At 44.9% G+C, this 21844-nt stretch overlaps 1 protein-coding gene across 3 annotated transcripts in view; it reads left to right on the plus strand.

Annotated features, from left to right (window-relative positions):
- Positions 1-13586: 13586 nt before the first annotated feature.
- The window catches only part of CNNM4 (cyclin and CBS domain divalent metal cation transport mediator 4), a 58911-nt gene continuing 50653 nt past the window's right edge, over positions 13587-21844 (plus strand). For 2 of the 3 annotated variants that reach the window (XM_007429743.3, XM_088151937.1), the window contains exon 1: positions 13592-15266. In XM_007429743.3, the coding sequence (XP_007429805.2) occupies positions 13784-15266 (1483 nt within the window). In that variant the 5' untranslated portion in view covers positions 13592-13783. Of the gene's footprint in view, positions 15267-21844 lie in introns of all 3 variants that reach the window. The other variant, XM_088151938.1, reaches the window with a different exon arrangement.

The following is a 21844-nucleotide window of genomic DNA, read 5'->3' on the forward strand; positions in this document are numbered from 1 at the left end:
ATGGTGTAGATGATGTAATTTGCACGATTAGCCTAATGAGAGCACGATGCCATGCTCCCTCCCTTGCCGTTGCTGCAGACACCCATGAAACTATGCCACTTCCTCCTTATTCAGCCCTTCTCATCTTGATGCAACCATGCCGAGAACAGTGTTTGCATCACTTCAGGAATGGCTTTGGAGACCATAGAAGAGGCCCCCACGGTGGTCAGCGTCAGCCACAGAGTTCCTTAGAAAGAAACTCTAGCCAGAGCCTTAGATTTAAAGAAGAACTCAAGTCATTCAAATTTAAGGATGCTTCTCTGCGGGGAGGGAAGGAGGGGGTCAGTTCTCCCGGCCTTTGCCAAAGGCTGCCTTTCAACAGGAGGTCTGTGGGGAGAGGGGTCAAACACATCAAGATGGTGGCCACACTAGTGTGACCCAACCGCCCCTTTTTTACATTTGCATCACGTAGTTATTGCATTTACTCTATTTTTATTGTCCTTTTCGTTTGATTTGAATTTTTAAACATTTACATCCTCCCGGTGTGTTTTAACATGCCCATTAGGTCTGATACAATTGTTTCAAGGAGGCTTATCTCTTATATAAACAGTTACTGTGAATTCCATCGTTCCTTGTAAAACAAGGATTCCCTACTTTGCCTTGTCGTCGGGCGGATTTTATCAGCTCGTTTTACAAGTGAAGCTACAGACCAAGTTTTAATCATGCCAGCTATCCAAGATTGCTTCTGTTCTTTTATGCATTGCTCTAGGCCCTTTGGGAGGAAACAAAACAAATAAGTATTTGCATTAATCATCCACCTCTCTAGCTGCCTCTCAAAATTTGCTCACGCCTGATTTTATGTTCAGCTCTGATGGTTTCGTCTTACTGAGCACTGCTAAACATTTTCTTTAAACCAGCCAACTTGCGGGACACACAAGTGTGTTCAGTCTTCCCAAGAATTCTTTTTCAGGAGAGTAGCATAAAGACCAGGGCAGAAGAGGTCAAAAAAGGCAAGATGGTGGTCGTGATGGGATTGAAGCCCTGCTCTTTGACACATGTAAAAAAGGGGTGGGCTTCACGCCCAGAGTTGCAGCCATCTTGACTATTTTCCTTTCCTTTCCTTCTTTAATTTGTTTTATTGCATTACTATAAAACATAAGCAGAACGTTACATGATTTGAGTACCGTGGTATTGCTACAATATTGACTAGAGATTATTAACACTCTAATGCAATGTTTCTCAACCTCAGCAACTTTAAGCCATGTGGACTTCAGCTCCCAGAACTCCCCAGCCAGCATGGGGAACATGGCTGGCTGGGGAATTCTGGGAGTTGAAGTCCACATGGCTTAAAGTTGCTGAGGTTGAGAAACACTGTTCTAAAGTTTAGAGAACTTCAACTTTAAAGATAAATGAAAATAAATTTATATCAATATTAACTATGATTTCTAAGATGCCAGTGTTGATCAGCATAAAATGGTTCAAATTCTGCATCGAAAGCTAAATGTGGCATTAATAAGTTACTGTAAAATACATCACCCTATTCGCTATACGATAAAGGGTTCTGTCTTAAGCTTCATACTTCGTACTAAAATCTCCACTGTATTGTTTCTTATCGTTTGTACATATTAAAGAAAAATAGACAAAAAGTCAAAACAAAGTAACTTTTTTGACCTGCACATCCCCTAGAGATTCCCCTGCTTCCATTTACTTGAATTTCAATTCTCATCACTGCACCCAAACTCTGCCTGTCTCTTTTTCCGCCTTTGATTACGTTTCAGTGTCAGTCTTTTCTCTCAGGTTTTGGTGCTGTTTCTCTCCATTTCTCGTCCCCCCCCCCCACATTTATTTGCAACCCCAGAAGTATTTTTTATTGTAGCTCTGGGGGTCCAACAAGGATGTTCAATTATTGTAGCATTTAAGAGCACCGTGACATTATTTTCCGGTGCCCATTTAATGCTGGCAGGAACTCAGGAAGTCGAATCAAATAGGTTTCATTGTCTACTTCTTCTGCAATTACTGAGTTAAAACTGGGTCCGCGCTAAATATAGTTGTAAAAAAAGCGAACGCTAAACTCACTGCAAGATGAATAGCGCTTGGAATCTGGAAGAAATGGTATTTATCAAATGAGCGAGTCATTGAAACTCAAAACCAGAGGAATCGCAGGGCAAGGTTCCATTCTTAACCATTCATATACATCGACAATCAGTCAAGGACATCGTAATGTAATGGGAATAATAATTATAACGATGGCATTAAATCAAACATTGGTGACATATAGTACCAAAAAAACACCATCTCAGCAAGTATAAAAATACAAATAAATGAAAATGCCAGCATGATTTTTTTTAAATGTCAGGATGATAGAAGTGTACGGTTTATAGCTGCTTCCCTCCACCTGTTTCTTCCAGGCACATTTGGAACGATCCCTCCCAGAATTCCCAGTTCCCAGAACTCCCAGCTCCCAGAATTCCCCAACCTTCTAGGCATATCAGAAGGGAACCCTAGATCTACAGTATTACTTTCACATTCAGAGGCTCCAAGGTGGTGCAGCTGAAACGTGACAGCAAACTATCAAAGTTCGACGTTTTGCAATCTTTCGCCAATTAAACAAAACCGAGGCAGTGAAACAGGCACGTCAAAATCAGCTTGCTTTTAAAAAATTTAAAACATTGAAAAGGGAGGAGAAAACTTTGTCCCCAACTCCTCCGACGATCTCAGCAGCAGCATTGCAGCCCCCAGCTGCCAAAATTAGTTTTAAGATGATTTTGATCGATGTTGAAAAGCTAAGCAGGTTGGATTTGTTTAATAACGGAGGACCGAGAAGAAATCCTAAATTGTAAACTAAATTGGGAAGTTGAGAAAAAATATTCCAGAAAACAAAAAATAATAATATTTATAATAATCAGGAATACTAGATGGACAGCTTCATGAAGTTAAATGGAACCTGAAAATGGAATGTTCTTTACTTTTTACAATCACAGTCTCCAAATTCACTGATAAATAATGCAAAGTCCCCCTTTTCTCAGAGGAGAAGCTGGATCGCCTAGATACCTCCTCCTGGCCCTACTTTCCCCTCATTTGATCAAACTTGGAGTCTGCTTTACTTTTGATGCTACTGTTCACATTTCCTTCCATCACGCAGCACCAGATATACGGTAGCCTCACCAGCTAGTTCTCCTTATTAAAGGGCATGTTAAGTCCTTCTCTCTTGTTAAAAGAACCACAACATTGCTCCAAGAAATTGGCTGCACTTCAGACATAGAACAGCAAACTCCTGCCATTTACTCTCTGTGCAGCTTTAAAAAAAAGGTTGGTCAAGAGATAAAATGGACTATCTTAAAGCAAGCTATTTATTGCTTTCCTAGGATGACTCCCCAGGTGAGACATCATATAGACAGGACAAGTTCTTTCTTGCCCAGCTGGAAAAGGACAGCTGTCTCCAAGCTGCAAACCCCAATAGAAGGCGTGAAAACTCACGAAGGTGAAAATTCATCCTTCATGTTCCAATCAGTGCTTCTATTATATTTCTGTCTAGAATCATTAAATTGGAAAGAGCCATTCAAGCTATGGAGCCCTACCCCCTGTTCATCCAGGAATCCCAATTAAAGCATCTATTTTTTTTTTCCCAAAATGGAAGAATTTTGCACTCCTCTTGGATACATTTCATTAATTCAAGGTTTCTCCTGTACTATCCTCATTGGAAATTTTTGCAGTTGGCTTTTAGGAACTCTCACCCACACTGAACATCTTTTCCCTTCTTTCTTATCGTTGGTCTGAATTCATCCAAATCTGCTTTTTGAAAAGTTCAAGATACACCTGTACCTAGTTTTAGTCTGCCTTAGCTCCAGGATCACAGGATCACTTTCCCTCAATGCTCCTGGTATTTCTACTTCCTCAGTGAAGTCTTCCCTGTTGCTTCAGATCATGTCAAAGATTAGAAAGAAAACGTTGTTGGTAGGATAAAATTGGGAATTTCCCAGGACCATACCTGGTGAGATTAATTTGCTCAAGGTTCCCATTATGATGACTTCATCCCTCTTAGAAGAAGCTGTAATTGCTTTTGGAAACCATCATCCACACCTTACCTTTGGCTGGGCATGCATTGATAGATGACCTTATACATTTGCTTTGATTTTAAGGAACTACCCTGAGAGAGAGCACAAAGCTTACCTGTCACTTCTTCTATCTGACTAGGACCCTGAAATTTCTTTCCAAGTTGCTCGATTTTGTGCCCCATTTGTGCCATCTGTCCTACCCACGACTAAAAATTAGTATAAATGTTAGTGGTTGCCACTGTTATCTCTATTGTTGCTACTTTATTAATTATGCAATTGTATGGTATTCTATGTCTACTTTTTAGTTCTATTAATAATTATAGGTTTATGTATTTTCACTGTAGGGTTCTGTGGTCTAATGGCCGTAACAAAGCTTTTTAATTTCTTTGATTTGATTTGAATCTGGTGCTCTCAACATCACTGCCGGATTCACTCATTCGGATTTCTGAGCAGCTCTTGGCCTCTTTAACATGCAACACAATTCCTCCTTTTCCCCAGCAGCTTTTCCTTTTGAACAAACTGGGTCCTTCAACTGCTACATTCCAATCATAAGACTTCCTACCAGATCATACTGGAGCTCAAGCTTAAATAAACTTAGAGTTAACAGAACCATTATTTATTCCATTGACCATGTTCTGCCCCTAAAGTCTTGTTAATTTGCAGGTCACTTCACAATCCTGTAATCCAGGGTTTCTCAACCTTGGCAGCTTGAAGATTGAAGTCCACACATCTTCAAGCTGCCAAGGTTGAGAAACACTGCTCTAATCTGTCCCACCTAGCAGAGATCACCCTATGCAAATAATGGCTGTAAGCCTTCTACATCACAGCTACTTAAATCCTAAAATACTCTGGTGGTTAATGAAGCCTGGATGAAATCTGATCCAAAGAGGCCCCGAGTGCCCTACATGCACTAAATGTCCTAAGATCCTTCATTACTGAGAAGAGATAGTCAGAGATCAATAGCTATCTGGGCCAGCTAAGATGCAATCTCTTTTTTACCTTATCATTTTTTGCCATTCTACCATCTCTTGAATGTCTCCTCACTGCAGCTGTGGATTGAAATCATTTGCATTTCTACTGTATTATGAGACAAAGTCTTCCCTTTGGTCTTCCTTGTAACACCGTGCCACTTATCTTGGGCATTAAAAAAAGTTTGGAATGAGTTTAATGCTGTCTGCCTGATAGAATTTCAGATCCATATCCTCATGAGATCAGAAAAGCCCCCAAGTTTTGGTTTGGCCTAAAGTCTTCAATCATGCCTAAAGTCTTCAGTCATGCAAACTGGGTTTGTTCAACCTATGGGGCTAAATCATAGATTACCAATTTACAGTCAGTGGGTTTTTCTTCACCATAGTCTTCAACCCCTTGTCTCTCATGGAATGGAAAGAAATCATGCTGGCTTAAGAAACTTCTTTCTGGATTTCACTCCCCTCCTTTGCTTGATGGTTTGATATTCTGTCCAGATGGTGTTTACCATGGCCTTTCAGTGATCATTTGCCTTTGTTATCCCTTCTTGGGGGGGGAGGGAGGGAAGGAAGGAAGGAAGGAAGGAAAACAGACAATTTTACCATTTCTCCTATGACTTGGGCTAGAAAGGAAAAGTGGCAGAATTTTCACTTTCATCTGGTTAACAAAACAAAAAACACATCTGTCGTTTCTTTCTTTTTTTAAAATATTTTATTGGGGTTTTAAAATTACAAGGTTAAAAGTTAGAAATGAAAAAGAAAATTGAAAATACAAATTATAAAGAAAAGGAAAAGAAAAGGTGAGATAAAGTAAAAGAAAAAGAAAAAAGATATGAAAAATAGATAACTTCCAATCTATCTCTGGTCTTAGGAATAATAAGAGTATCATAAGTGCTAGTTTTTAATGCATTAAGTAGGAATAATTCTTTGTCAAAACATATCCCATTACATTTATAATCTAATCTTCAAATCCCCATGTAAGCTTCGCAAAACACATCTGTCATTTTACTGTCCTATCAGTGTAGTAGTAAAAGAAAGACATCCAGGCTTCACCATTCCACTAGTGAACCTGTTCAGACGAAGATGTCTGTGGAGGGGAGGATCTTTCAGAAGAAATCATCCAGTTTTAAAATAAAATGTGTAGTGGGCATCAGGTGTGGGCAGATTCCATCGCATTTATTTTATGATACTGCTCTTTCTCCCAAAGAGCAATGGACAAAAGAATACAAACAGTTGTCCATAAGAAATAAAACCAACACTCTAAAGTATCCACATTTCAATAAAATTCATTGTTTAAAAAAAAAATGGAATCTAAAAGGCAGGACGTTCCTGGAGCAACTGCTTTTTATACGTGTTTGTATAAACTGGCATGTCTGCAGTTGCACATTCAACCAGGCTGGATGGGAGCCTTCTGTCCTTCCCTGGGGAGAGAATTTCATAATTAGGGTGCTGCCACTAACAAGGCCCCGTTCCTGACTATTATAATGATCATCGTTACAACATCAACCGGAACTGAGAGCAAAATATCGGCCTGCCTGCTGGGGAAATCAAATGCAAAACAGTAACTGAACTTACTTTTGTCATACCACAAAGCAGGTGTAGCACATGTCACATAGAAGCCTTCCAGATGCCTTCCTGGGGTGGCCACCCTCCCACACTCTCTACCCAAGTTTCCAGATACCTGGGCGTGGTTGCTTTCGCAAGTGAGTTTCACCCTAGCCAGGAAGCTGAGTTGCCACCAGCTGCAATCTGAGTGGACAAAACCAGAAGTCTCCTTTTCTAGGACTAAGCTGTTAAACAAAGTATTCCATTTCCTCCCCCCACCCCTTTTTTTTAGCAGGGTGACCAGGCCCCAACAGTTTGGGAATGCATTTGGGTTAGCACAAATGCAAAACTGAAGGAACAATTAATCAAGGGGTTTGGGGTCAAGAAGCACAACAACTTGGAGATCCAGGGTTCTTATAGGAGGTCGAGGTCCTATATCTAAGAACAAGTAATCATCAAAATGCAAACGAATAAAAACCAGGTGGGAAAGTATGAACCAAAAACTGCACCTAAGCGGCTGAAATGAAATAATATATATTTGGTCAATTCAAGAAGTTCCTGAAGCTTCTGCCTATGCTTTTTCTGCCAACTCTACTATATTAAGTCTAGTTCTCCCAGGTCTTTGGGGAAGAGGGTCTGAGCATTAATCCCAGCCAAGAGATCTGTTCTCATGGTCCACGCTACTTTCAGGATCCGCAGCCAACACCGACTGGGAATGATAAACCTCTAGTTCCCTCTACCGCTCCAAATCTTTGGAAGAAGGCAGAGGCTCTTGGATAGTACAGAATTTTTAGTGCTGCCCCCTAAACAAACCATAGTTTAGCATGCATACATTCAATCTATGGCTGGATTTGTATGACACCCTAGGTTAAAATGCAGTTAGCTAGTTTGGGGGCTTGCTGTGTTCTGTGAACTCAGCTGGTAGATTGACTTTATGGTTGAGGGAGTTGTGTTAACCCAAGCAAGTGGATTTGTTGAATAAACAGTAGGGCACTTGGCCACGGCTTAGTGTTGTATGAAGACCATCTCTGTGGGAAGTTCAGATTGTCTACACTCAGCTGCATTTTTCAAGTGTAATCTCCCTTGCCCACCCATAGAAATCCTTTGCTGTTCCTTGTCATTCTGACCACCCTACATAATACAGTATCATCCAGAAAGCGGGCCGCCTCGTTGCTGACCTCTGACTCCAGACCATTTAAAATTTAAAAGTTCCTGCTCCAATACAGATGCTTGAGTGACCCCACCATTCACTTTCCTCCACTGCAGGAATGGTCCATTTTATTGTTCTAGTTTTTCTTCTAAGATCCTCCATTAACCTAGTCAAACGTCCTTATGGTGGTTCTGCCAGCACACCTCATGCTTGACTGGGTCAAAAATAACCATCTGGAGAATACAGAGTCCCCACTTATCTTCTCCAGAAAATACCTGGTATCCTGTGAGTCTTTGCTCCAGGATATATTGGCAAGTTTTCATGGCATCATCAGCTCCCTCACCATTGGTCTGGTGGCTGTTACATGCGTAGTTTGGCAACTCCAGAAAATTAGCACTTGAGAGTGTTGCTGTCAGAACCTGCATCAATCAAATGTTATTTTAAAGTTATAGCAGTCAATCGGTATTGGCTTGATTTGATTCTGCCAATTGTATCTGGCGGGGGGAATAGTTGTATTTGGGTTATTGCTATTACAGGGGTAAGAGAAGGCTGAGAAGAACTGTGCTATCAATGGGAGGAATGCACAAGGCCACCGGTCTGTGAGAAAGGATTTTGGCGCCAATGTAGTAAGGGGGGGAATAAGTAGAGGGAGCTTTACCCAGGCTTTAGTTTTAGCAATGCTTTGCTTCAAGCTGAATGTACCAACCAATAAAGGAGCATTTATCTGAACCTGGCCTGGTTTCACGAGAATTCTTCTGAATTGGAGTTTGGATTTTGTGGACTTGACAGTTGCTGTTTTAGCTGTTCTTTCTCTCCAGCTTTTTCTCGGAGGACTAATGATGATGATTAGATTTGTATCCTGCCTTTTTAAAAAATTTGGTCAATTCAAGATGGCGAACATAACTCATACTCCCGCCTCCTATTTTCCCCATAACAATAACCCTGTGAGGTCAGTTGGGCTGAGAGAGAGTAACTGGCCGAAAGTTGCCCAGCTGGCTTTCATGCCTAAGGCAGGACCGTCTCCTGCTTTCTAGGTCAGCATCTTAACCACAACTAGATATACACCACCATTAACTGGTAGAATTAGTTTAGCCACGTGCATGGCAAAGCCTGTTTTGGCCTCTTTATGGTATTCCCACAACACTTTAACCACCTTGATGATGCACTTAGGTTGTGGGAAAGTGGCCAAAAGGAAGCTACTGAATTCATAACAGGATTTCTTCTCCTGGTTGCTAAATCATCAGGAGTCTTTGTGATGGGCTTGATAAAAGCCCTTTGAAAGTCCAAGTATGTATGTATGTATGTATGTATGTATGTATGTATGTATGTATGTGATTTCTCCCCTGCCCAACTTCCCCACAATAGAGGACTCTGGGCGACTATATTTACTATATTCCCTCTAGCAACACACACTGACACACACAAAAATGAATGAGAGAGCAAGCTCCCTTTGGTACAAGTCATTCAGTTTTCTCTTCAGTGTGATTTGTTCTTCTCTACGTTTAAGAATTCTCTCTGGCCTATGACTGCTTCTATTCAAAGAAAAAGGGAATAATCAATTAAAAAAAAAAACCAAGGTAATTCTCTTTTGCAAGACAACGGTCATTTTGGAAAAACATCAGAGAGAAAATGCAGAGGAAGCTAATGATAAAGCAGGATGCCAATGGTTCAAACTGTTGCACATCTGGAGAGTGAAGCCATCATGCCCCAAGAAAAATTCTGGAAATTCACTTTACCAGTATCATTTTGTTCACCTTTGGATCTGATCTCATTAGTGTTGCTGATGCCTCCACCCACCCCACGCCAATTGCTTCATTTCTTCATTCATCAATGATGTTATAAATATACCATAGGCTGCTGGGTTCTCAGGACCACACGCTGAATTACAGATGAGTCAGGGAGAGAGCGAACTTAATCACTGGATAATCGCTGGCAGGCACCTCGTTTGCAGCACACACATGCCCACAACGTTGGTGGAGGTACAGCATGACAAGATGTAATGTTTCTGAACTGGATGACCCATGTGAAAGATCAGTTATTCAAATGATGTTGCAGAAGCTGGGAAAAACTTCACACAATGCCAAGGGACTTTGCGTTGTAGGCTCAGGAGGGCGTTAACAGAAAAGCCTCAGCAGATGGCAGCATTGGGTTGACCTTGCCTGTGCTAAGCAGGGTCAGCCTGGGATACTATTCAGATGAGAGATCACAAGCAAATCCCAGGGCTGTAGGCTGGACTGGGTACTAAAAAACATCCCAAATGAAGATGACATATCGTACCCAAGAAAATTATACGGAGTCACCAAGAGTCAATCTCAACTTAAGAGCATCTTTCTCTTAGCAAAAGAAAGTCATTTTGATTATTAAAATGGAGTACGTGCAATGAAATCAAATGAAAAGTAGGGTTGAAGGCAAGACAGTCCAAGGACCTAGGAGAGGGGGAGAGAAACAGCCTCTGGGAAAAAGCGTACCACTTTGATTTGTGGGGCAAAACCTAACCTTCTCTAACCTGTTATCTGGCAGAGGGATTGGACTACAACTCCCACAATTCTCAGCTACATGGCTACAGAATATAGGGGAAGATTGTGTTGCATGATGGACTGGTTCTTCGTGGATAATGCTTATCACATCTACACAAAGGCTCAATGAAGAAGTCCTGCTTGAGAACATCACACCATCATTTTATCTCCTCCAACACAGGTGGCTCTTTAACCAAAGCTTCAAGCTTACTATAAAACCCCCAAAGCCTGATCCTGAGGAGTTAAAAAAACAGCATTTAAACTGGCAAGCCTAGCTTACAAAATCTCTTTTCTGTAAATCCAAACCAACAGCCTTTCTTGGAAGAATGAAGCTAGAAAGCAGAGATGTTGCTGGGCCATTCCTGCCTAGCCTACTGGAGTTCCCGGCATTGTCCACGTGTTCATGGAACGATACTGGATCATGACAAGCTAAGCTCCCAAAATCAATCTGGGTCCTGCTCCAGGTTCATACAACACATTCAACCACACCAGAATTAAGCGTGATGTGCACACCCAGCCACCTTGGATGAAGCGTGAGATATACTTACTTCACTCGAGTGTGTTCCCAAAGGATGCAGCCTGCCTTCCAACATCCCTTCTGCTGAGAAAGCATTAATGGAGATGGAAGACATCAGAAGGTCTTATGAGCATGCACTTACAGTTCTTCCTGCCATTACTGGCTTTTCAAAGAAAAAAAAAAGTAAACCTGAAACTCCTGAATAATTGAAGCAAAGAGGGGAGAAGTCCCTAAAAAGAATCTCTCAGAGGTTTTTGCTCACCCTGCTGACACTGAGTGACAGAAAGTTGGGGTTTAAATCAGGAACGAAAGGGTGCCTTTGCATAAGATGCTGAACATAGTGCTTTGTGCAAATCCAGCAAGGTAGGTTTGATTTATGGCTCAATGTGATGTGAGCAACCAGTGAATTTGTATACTATGGTTAAGAAATTGTGGATAGGCCTCTTCCCCCCGAGTCCAGCCAAATACGAGAGGTTCAGTGTAATAAAAGGGTGAAGGGATGATTTAAAAGAAAAAACTCTCCCATTTCAGGTCCCTCCCTTACTTGATGAATGTGGTAATGTCAGTAGCTGTATTTACAAAGACCAGAATTGTGCAGACAATACAGCAGTTTTTCCTGCAACACTTTATGTAAGCTAAGAGGGCCGACACTTTGGAGAAGTATGGGAGAAACCTCCTCAGAACACCATGGGTAGCAAAGACAATGAACAAATGGTTATTTAAACAAATCAGCCTCGAGGCACAAATGACCAGCTCAAATTATCCTACTTCGAACACATGATGTGAAGACCCGGCTCTCTGGAGAAGGCTCTGATGCTGGGAAAGGTGGAAGGAAAGAAGAGGATGACCAGCAGCAAGGGGGATGGACTCAGTTATGGTGGCACCGTTGGAAGACCTGAAGGACACAGTTGGGGGCAGATCCTCCCGGAGAAAATCTATCTACATGGTCACTAAGAGTCGATACTGACTTGATGGCATAAAATCAATCAATCAAAATGTCAGTAGCAGTAAAAATACTAAAGGCTCCTTTGAATTGAGCTCCATCCCAGTGACTTCACTGAACCATCCATGGTTTATGGACAATATTATGGGGTGGCCTGCCACTGGCTCCTTTTCTGAGGTTTCTTTTTTCCTTCCCAGGGTAGCCTGGGACTTTCTGATGTTGTCCCCTCCCATTCGTTTTTATGTATTCTCCTGCCTGCCCCTGCCCCCTCCTAACCAGTCCAACCAGGGCTTGGTTCTTTGAGATCAGCCAAGGTCAGCTGGGTGCTGCTCTCTAGCAGGTCAGAGGGGAAACCAAGGTAAAGGCTCTCCTGAATTTGACTCCAGGTGACTTCACGGATACATTTGCGTGATCCTGACAAAAATACGCACGTGGTTTATTTTGGGATGGCTTTTTTCCAACTTTCCAGCCCAGCCAACGGGATTTCCTGGCGCCCCTCACCTAGTTACGAACCACCCCTGATCTGGCTTGCTTTTGAGATCAGCCAAGGTTGCAATCGAGCAGGACAAAGGAAAAAGAGGTAACAATTTGGAAATTCCCTGGCGGTCTCCTTTCAAAGGCCTCACCAGGCCCCATCCCGTTTGGTTTGCAGGCCGAGAGGAGATTGGCAACTGCTCAGTTGATCTTTTTATTTGTTTTCCTGGAGTTTTGCCAGTTTTGGGTGCCTGTTGCTGTGCTGGGATGGCTGCAGTACAGAAGGATACGGCTGGTAAATCATTTACCTCGCTGCCTAATAATCTGGTAGGTACAGTTCATAATCAACCATTGAAATACAATAATCCTCATCATAAACGCAGCAATCAGTGCATCAAGATACTTTCACTAAATAAACCGATTTAAGCACCTCAAGCTTTCCAGGAGAGGGAAAAGAGGTCAATTAAATGAAAAACAATACCAGTAACATCAGCAACATTAACCCCCCCCCTCCAAGTTGACCTGTTGAATTTTCGCCTCCTGGCAGCAGCTGTTGGGTTTTTTTCAAAAAGAAACCTTTCGGCGAGGCGGGATCTCCGAAACCGAAGAGGACCGCAGCTCTTGACTAAGCCACAATTAGCCGGGTTCACGTGTCGGGCTACATTAAAGAGCAGGCAAATCACATTGCGGCTTAGGGTAATGACCGGATTTGCAAGGCGGCGCATCGGGTAGCCGCTGGGCGAGGCGGCCTCTCCTTGGGCGGCGCGAGGGGGTTTTCCCTGCCTGGGGCGAGGGAAGCAAGCGGGGCCCCGTTGCCCAACTGCGCTCCGCGCCCCGCGAGCGCCAGGCGAAGGCGCGCTCGGGCCGGGCGTGCGGGCCCGCCTGCCTGCGCCTTTCGGGCTAAGGCGGACCTGGCCGGCCGCGCTCCACCCCGCGTCCTCGGTCAGCCGCCCGACCCCCGGCCCGGCCCCATGGGGCGCAAACGGCTTCCTTTCCTTTTTGCGGAAGCGGCAAGCGCCCGGCCGAGGCAGCGGGGGGGACCAGGAGAACCAGAAAGGGAGATGCGCCCATCGGTCCAGCTGGCGAGGGTGACGGGGAACGGGCGGGAAGCGGCCCGCCCAGCACCCCCGCAGAGTCTCCGGCCAGCGCGGCGGCGGATCCTCGCTCGCCCTCCAAGCGCCCCTCGAGCGCTCGAGGCGCCGCGCATCGCGCTCCTCGCTTGCGTTGGCGCCCCAACATCTCGGCCAGGGCGGCCGGGCTGGGCTTGCTCCGCGGCTGTCGGGGGGCCCTCGGACCCCGGCTGTCCCCGCCCCAGCTGGAACCCCGAGCATGTGCAAAAGGCCGTGTTTCCTCCCCCGCCCCTTCAGGCGCAATTATCCGTTAAGGCTGAACTGCGGTGCTCCCAGCCGCCCGCCGCCTCCGGGGCGCGTCCTTAAAAACTCAGCCCCGCTTCCCGGCGCCTCCTTAAGGGGCGCCCCCTAGGCGGGCGCGAGTGGGCGTGCCGTATGCAAAGCAGCCGAGCCCGTGACGTGCTCTTCAGCCTCCCCCTCCGCGAGCAAAAGTTAGTGAGCGGAGCGGCTCCGGAGTAGCAGCCGCCGCCACCGTCGCCGGAGCCGCCGCAACCCCAGGCGAGTCGAACATGGCGCTGCGCCGGGCCGGGCCCTTCCGCGGCTCGGGGGGCGAGGCCGGGGGGCCGGCGCCGGGCCTGGGAGCCCTGGGAGCCCTGGGGCTGCCGCCGCTGCTCCTGCTGCTGCTGCTGCTGAGTCCCGGGCGGGCTGGCGCCGCCCACGAGCCTCCCGCCCGCCGCGGCCCCGTGGTGCTGGGCATGCGGCTGGAGCACACCGACCGGCCGCTGTCCGAGCTGGAGCTGGAGCTGGGCGACGCGGGCGTGCTCCAGGTACAGGAGGGCGCCGAGATCCAGCTGCGCCTGTACGGGCTGGGCATGAGCGCCCGCGCCTACCAGGCGGTGTACTTCGCCGAGGTGGCGGGCCTGCCCGGCGGCGGCGGCGGCAATGGCACCTGGCCCCGCGGGACCAACGCCACCTGCCCGGAGAGGACGCAGGACTTGGTGGTGCATCCCCGCGCCGGCGAGAGCCGCGCCACCTCGTCGGTGATCGCCGTGAAGGTGCAGCTCCTGCGGAAGGCCGAGCGCTCCAAGCTCTACGTCCTGTGCACTCGCAGCGACCCGGGGCAGCCCTGGCTGCGCCTGGAGGGCAAGGATGCCTTCCTGCGCGTGGTGGAGGAGAAGAAGCACCTGCTCCCCCTTTGGCTGCAGATCATCCTCATCATCGGCCTCCTGGTGCTCTCCGGCATGTTCAGTGGGCTCAACCTGGGCCTCATGGCCCTGGACCCCATGGAGCTGCGCATTGTCCAGAACTGTGGCAGCGAGACAGAGAAGCGCTACGCCCGCAAAATCGAGCCCATCCGACGCAAGGGCAATTACCTGCTCTGCTCGCTCCTGCTGGGCAACGTCTTGGTCAACACCACCCTCACCATCCTGCTGGACGATCTCATTGGCTCTGGGCTGGTGGCCGTCATCGCTTCTACCTCCGGGATTGTGATCTTTGGGGAGATTGTGCCCCAAGCCCTCTGCTCCCGTCATGGCCTGGCTGTGGGTGCCAATACCATTGTTCTCACCAAGGTCTTCATGCTCTTAACCCTCCCTGTTTCCTACCCCATCAGCAAGCTCCTAGACTTTGTGCTGGGCCAAGAAATTGGCACAGTCTACAACCGGGAGAAGCTGGTGGAGATGCTGAAGATCACTGAACCGTACAATGATCTGGTGAAGGAGGAACTGAACATGATCCAGGGGGCACTGGAGCTTCGGACCAAGACAGTGGAGGATGTCATGACCCCTCTTCATGACTGCTTCATGATCAACAGTGATGCCATCTTGGATTTCAACACCATGTCTGAAATCATGGAAAGCGGCTATACCCGTATACCAGTCTTTGAAGAGGAACGGTCCAACATTGTAGATATCCTGTACATCAAGGACTTGGCCTTTGTGGACCCTGATGACTGCACCACCCTCAAGACGATCACAAAGTTCTACAACCACCCGGTCCATTTTGTCTTCCATGACACCAAGCTGGATGCCATGCTGGAGGAATTCAAAAAGGGTAAGTCAAGGTGGAAGATTGCGCATCGGTGCCAGTCTGGGCAAGGTGCCTACTCTTAGTGCTTTTTGCTGCCCAGGGCATGTTTTGCAAAGATGCAGGTTCTTCTGTGATTATGCGTATCTCCAGAATCATAGGGAGCATGCTTTTAAATCTTGGTGGCTGGGATGCAACAGGGTGACTGCCTCAAGGCTTCTAACGCAGAAGGTTATGACCAAAACCAGCAAAAGGTTTTGTAGGCTATTGAGCTCCATATCATGCATGGAATTCATGTCTCATGGACTCTGTCCACACATTGCATGGACAGTTATCACAGCCTTCGTGCACGTTTGGCTGATGATTTTATGGGAAAAGTAGCCTCTGGGGCAGATAATTACAAACCCAGTGCCCAGGCAGTTGTGGCTTATTGAACAAGCCATTGTTAAGCAAATAATAGCTTGAAGCGATGGGTGAACCCAGTCCTTCACGCATTACGTATGAAACAAGGTGGTTTCGGAAAAAGGCCCATCAGGATGACCGGGGTTACTTCCTTGAGCAGGTTTTGCAGCCCCGTCCTACGTATGTTTGTTCAGACGTACATTCTGCTGACTTAGCAGAATGGGCAAGAGAAAAGCAGAATTGTTGCCTGTTATTACTTGGATGTCAACAGCCTGCAAAGCGACTCTCCCAGCTGCTGTGCAGCAACCTAGAATCAGGCAGATGTGTGCGATGCCTCAACAAAAGGGGAAAAGCAACTCCTGTCTTTTCAAAATAACTTTTTCAACTCATCTGTCAGAGGTTCTCTCTTGTGAGATGTGTCTCACTCGCTGGAAAACAAGCGAGCTGATCAAATAGAATGAAAGCGAGACAGAAAATCCTTCCGGAATGAGATCCTTCCGGTGTTGGGCCAGATTTAGTGGGTGAAGGGCCGGGAAACTGCATCCAACTTCTCTAGCTGCAGATTAGAATAGCCGCAGTGCCAGAATATAGCATGCCCTGAGTAATTTTGCCCACGGACAAGGTGTGAAGTTAATAAAACATGCTGGGTTTTTTGTTGCCCTTCCATTGCCAGAGGAGGGTTTCTAACTCTTCCCGCAGAAGGATCAGGAAACACGTGTTACAATGAAATAATGCCATTAAACCCCAGACCCTTAAAGCTATAATGCAGCTGTCTTAGGGGTGCATTTTGAAGAATCCACAGATGCCCCACTTGGAGCCTAGGTGTTCTCCTGCATAATGCTCCTTGCCCTTGTTCATTTTGGTGAAGCTTGGACAGGAGAATTGATTTCGGGTCTTGCTTTTGCAGTCATTCCCAACAACAGTACGAAATTGGAGCACGTCATGTATATAAACAAAGGGAAAAGGTTATTTGCGAGTCATTAGTTTTTGGCTTTTTTTAACTGTAAGTCAACATGGAACTTTTTCCTGTATTTGCAGTCCAAACAGGGTCAGGAGATTACTGTACAAATCTTGGCCCAAGTTGAGCAAAAGTGAAACTGTAGCATATATAGGTACTTTGGTGTTCCCATGGGCAGAAATGCATTCCTTGCTTTTTGGTGGAGCACATGAGTTAAAAGCAGATGGGTTCTGATTTACCACATTTAGGCGTAGCCAAGCGGTCTGATCGTGTTTAGCATGACAATGACCCATTGCAACCAGAGCTTCTGACCATTGGAGAACGCCCATATTGAATAAACCTCCCCCACTGAGTAGACACCAACAGCCTAACCATGAGCACATTTCAGCATGAGAATGACCCTTTGGAACCAAAGCTTCAACATTTAGAGGAGAACTCCCATCTTGATTAAATATCCTGTTGAGTAGACACCAACAGCCTAAGCATGAGCAGTTCAACATTTTTTACTCCAGTCCTGAACTTACTCTTTAGTTTACTCTCTAAACTTAATCTCATTAAACAGATTAGATTTAATTGTGAATATGAATGTGTGTGTGGCCCCCCCGGCTTCTTTTCTTTTCTTTTTTCCTTCTTTTTATTTGAGCCAAGGTCTACACATGAAATTTGAATGGCAAACTGGCCACCCTCCCACCATTGTTCACCTGGAATTGATATTTGGAGATATGCTGGCCCCAACCTAGGATTGAGTGTTATTTCAGTCGCAGGTCTTGTGGTAATGGGTTCCACTAGTTCATTACATGCTGGGTAAACAAGGGTTTCCTTTTATCTGTTCTAAATCTTGTTCCTATCAGCCCCTGGTTCTAGTGTTTTCTCTCTGTCCATTTTCCCCATGCCATGTATAATTTTAAAGTCCTCAAACCTGTCACCCCTAAGTTGCCTTTTTTTTTTTTTAAGGCTTAAGACCCTCAGAGATTCTAGATTTTTTTTAGAGAAGATGTTTGGAGTCTTCTGATCATTCTGGTTGCCGCCTTCTGCACTTTTTCCAGCTTTGTTCCATGCTTTTTTGCAAAGAAGCAACCAGAACTGTACACAGTATTTCTGATGTTAGAATACATTACAGCATTAATGGTTTTATTTTTGATGATGATGATACTGAATCATGTCCGATTCTCGGCCATTCTACGGACCAGCTCTCTCCACATTTTCCGATCTTGTATGGCTTCTTTCAGTTGTTTATGCTCTGGCTGGTGTTGGCTTTGATGGTGTCTAGCCATCATGCTTTTTGGTGGCCTCGTTTCCTTTTACCACTGACCATTCCGAGCATAACTGCCTTTTCCAGTGAGTTGATCGCATGACATGGATGAAATAAGTAAGGCGGAATTTTGTGATTTTGCCTTCCAGCAATAGGTCTGGTTTTATACACTCCAGAACTTGCTTGTCTGCCACCTTTGCTGTCCAAGGAATGCACAGGAGCCTTCTCCAACACCACAGCTCGAAAGAGTCGATTTTCCTCCTGTCTAGTTCTTTCATGGTTTAACTTTTGCAACCGCAGGTAGCTATGGGAAACACGATAGTGCAGACTAATCTGCATGTAGTTGCCAGGCTGATGTCCTGGCTTTTCTATATTTTTTTTTTATTTTTAGCGTTTAGCTTTTCCATATTTTATTTTTAGCTTTTAGTTTTATTTTTAGCTTTTAGTTTTATTTTTAGCTTTGACTAATGATCCCTTGCATGGATTTTTCATAGCTGCTACACACTAATACCTTCATTTGGTTCTAAGATCTTTTTCCTGACTCGTTTGCACACAGCTCAGCCCCACTGGAGAATATGTGAAGCTAGGGCAGTTTGCTCCAGCATCCATCACTACCCTGATAAATTAAACTGCAGATGCCAAGCAATCAGGGTATAAGCTGTTATCACCAATAATGTGGAAGATAACATAACTTTGGATGCAGTTTTTGAGATATTCTATAGAAAAGTGAAGAATAGGTTTGGTCTGGGGAATGAGATTCTTCTTTTGAAAGAATTGTGGGCAGAATTTTTGGGTTAGCTTTTTTTAAAAAAAAAAAACCAGTGTGATTAATGATCTGTAGAGCCAACAGTGGTCAGATAAAATTGCTCAAAGATGAGAAGACTACTCTTGTTCCGTGAGTTGCTGGTTAATGCCCATCTGTCAGCTTTACTTCATATTGACATGGATTTTCCTTGGCTGTAATTCAGAAGAAACGAGCAGATAGGGCCTAAACTGTCTGTGCAAACATCTCTGATGGCAGAAGGGACTAATCTGGACAGATATGGTGTTAACTTTTCTTTTCCATTCTATTGAAAACTGTTCACAAGAAAAGCATGTCGAGAAAGCTTCCTCAGTCATCTACTTGCTCTTTAAGATGCATCTCAGCTTAAGGAATGGCAGATAGAGGAAAGGCACATCCTGTACAAGGTATCTTTGTGTGGCTGGGTTCACCCATTCCACTAAGCCATAAATGTGATTTTTGGGGGGTTAGCATGTTACATCAACACAGCTTTGTACATAAACCACAATTTACAGCTTAATGCTGTGCTAATGTGGCCAGTCTGGCTTGAATAATGATTAAATTGAACAAATCATGGTATTGCAGAATATGTGAGCCCAGCCAGAAGATAAACTTAGTGTCTTTAAGTATTTCCATTCCAGAAAGGCAGTATCAGAAGAATATGAACCTTTGAATCCATGTACAAGAATATACTGTGATAGCCTCTTCTAATCTGGTGCCTCCAGATATTTTGGGCATGGTGTCCTGGAGTTATGGGACCTGAAGTTGAATATGTCTCTGTACATAAGGATAAATGCTGTGGTTCCCAAATCTGCACCATGGCACCCCAAGGCGCTGCAGCAAACACAGGGGTGCTGTGGGATATTTTCAGTTTCCAAGGGTTATTTGACATCTGTTGGACACTGTGAATTGCTAGCCTAGTACCACCCTGTTTCCCTCCAACATTCAAAATATCCTGCATCATCTCCATGAGATTGCTTCTTCTGTTAAGCCCACAGTTCCCAAACTGGAGTGTACAGTACACAGTTTGGGAACTGCAGGGCACCGTGAAAAAAATTACTAAGACACTAAGGGCACTGTGAACAGATAACCTCTGGATACAGTATAATGCTCTGAAACATCTGGCATCAATTGGCTGGGCTTATGGGGTGATCCAGAGAAATAAATAATTTGTAATCTAACTTCTGAGAGAGAAAGGAAATTCGTCTTTTTTTGCTGGGGTTGAAAACCTTGGGTGTTGAAGGAAGCTGAAGAAGTGGTACTGGAAAAAGAAGGCTCTTTAGGAAGAACTGACGAAGGATAAGGCTTAAGAACGAGGGCAGAGATGAGATGGTATTTGGTAAGACGCTAATTAGATAGAGCAGGAGGTGATGAAGTTTCACTTTGCTTAAGATCAGACAAAGCGTGTTAAGAAGAAAATAGCAGGTTGGGGAAGTGGTTCAAGATTGGGAATTGAGTGAAAGTATTGCGAGAGAGCAGTTGTGATCTGAAAAGCAGACATCCAAGGAAACAAATGGGTGGTAGATGCCTGGAGCTGAAATAAGGTACTAGAAGACAACTTGGAGCTTAGTGTTGTTAGAAGGAAAGAAGGAAGAAGCAGAGAGATGGGGTGGGCAAACCTAGAAGATCTAAGCACTCTTCCTGGGACCCATCAGCTTTGTTTGGGCAATGAAAGTTATCCAGTCCTTAAGAAGGTTAAGAAGGCATTAGGGTGTCACATAAACACCATAACCCATCGAACTTCAAAAACTAACACCTGGGGCTGTATGGGGCTGAAGTGTATTGTGCAAACATGGAAGGAATGGTTAACGGAGTGCTAACTCTCTTTTTCTGCCCTGAAACAGACAAAATCTTAGAATAGTCCTGGCATTTTGGGGCTGGATCAGGCCCTCCATCTGATTCCTTCTTAGGGTTCGTCTTGCACACAAGAAGGGGTAGAAAAGGCACAAAAAGAGGATGGATGGTTAAGACCCCTGTCTGACTCTACCCCAGTGTCAGCCCTTCAAGGTAGACCAGACTTGAACACCAAAGGTATGAATACTAAAACTACTTTTATTATAGGGTTACAGTAACAGAGTCTTGCAACTCTGAATGTGCTTCCCCCTTCCCTGCCTTTATCCTAAAGAGAACTAGGGAGGGTCCAGTCTGAGACGCTTTCTCAAATTACATTTCTGCTTTGGACTCAGATTTCTCTTAACTTGATAAGAGAATCTTATAAATCTTATCTTATGATCTTATTAACTTATCTTATATTATTATTATTATTATTATTATTATTATTATTATTATTATATTTACTATTATCTTATCTTATAAATCTTATCTTAGCCATTGCCTTGGCTGCAACTCTTCCTCCTGTTCTTCAAGGTTATTCTCACAGCCCACCACGCCCAGTGTTTCTCAACCTTAGCAACTTTAAGATGCGTGGACTTCAACTCTGAGAATCCCCCAGGCAGTATGCTGGCTGGGGGGATTCTGGGAGCTGAAGTCCAGACATCTTCATGTTGCTAAGGTTGAGAAACACTGCTCTACCCTGTTGTTTTATTACTCTTATTATTTACCCCCCACCCCACCAAGTATCAGGATAAAGTAGCCTCCAAGCCTCCTTTGTGGCAGCTAGGAATACTTCAGAGATGGCTGGTGCTCTGTGATTGGCCAGATACCAGAAGTTGTGTCCTCACCCAGAGGTGAGTTAATTGTCTTTGGGAGGGTCTGACTTGATCCATGGTGATGGCCAGAGGCACTGAAGCTCAAATGAACCAACCGCAGTTTAGGCTGACATGTTACACAACCTTAGCCAGGTGCATATATATGCATGATATATAGATCATGTCCAAGCATATATGTATGTTCAGTATATGCATGTATGCTTTTTTAAAACATGATTCTCCTAATTTGGCAGTCTCTCATTCCCAGCCAGTTAGGAATTGCAGAAGTTAACCTCCAACACACTCAAAGGGCTCTATGTTGGAAGGATGCGTTAGAGCCATTAGTGGAGAGGGCAAATGTTGTAATGAGCATGATGCTGCTGGGAGGCAACCATGTGCTTGAAAAAGGGTCAGAGCTTGGCATCCCATTGGAGTGGTGGTGGTTTCTTTGAAATCATGAGATACTTCAGACACCTTTGGCTGCATGAGACGGTCCGGTTCCCTTCCAGACTTGAGCTTAACCTGGGATCCGAAAACACCGTTGTGTTCTCAAAACCTACTTTT

The sequence above is a fragment of the Python bivittatus genome, unplaced genomic scaffold, assembly GCF_059951505.1.
Source record: "Python bivittatus isolate LINGU-HERP-01145 unplaced genomic scaffold, Pbiv_v1 ctg000680_np1212, whole genome shotgun sequence".
NCBI lineage: Eukaryota > Metazoa > Chordata > Lepidosauria > Squamata > Pythonidae > Python > Python bivittatus.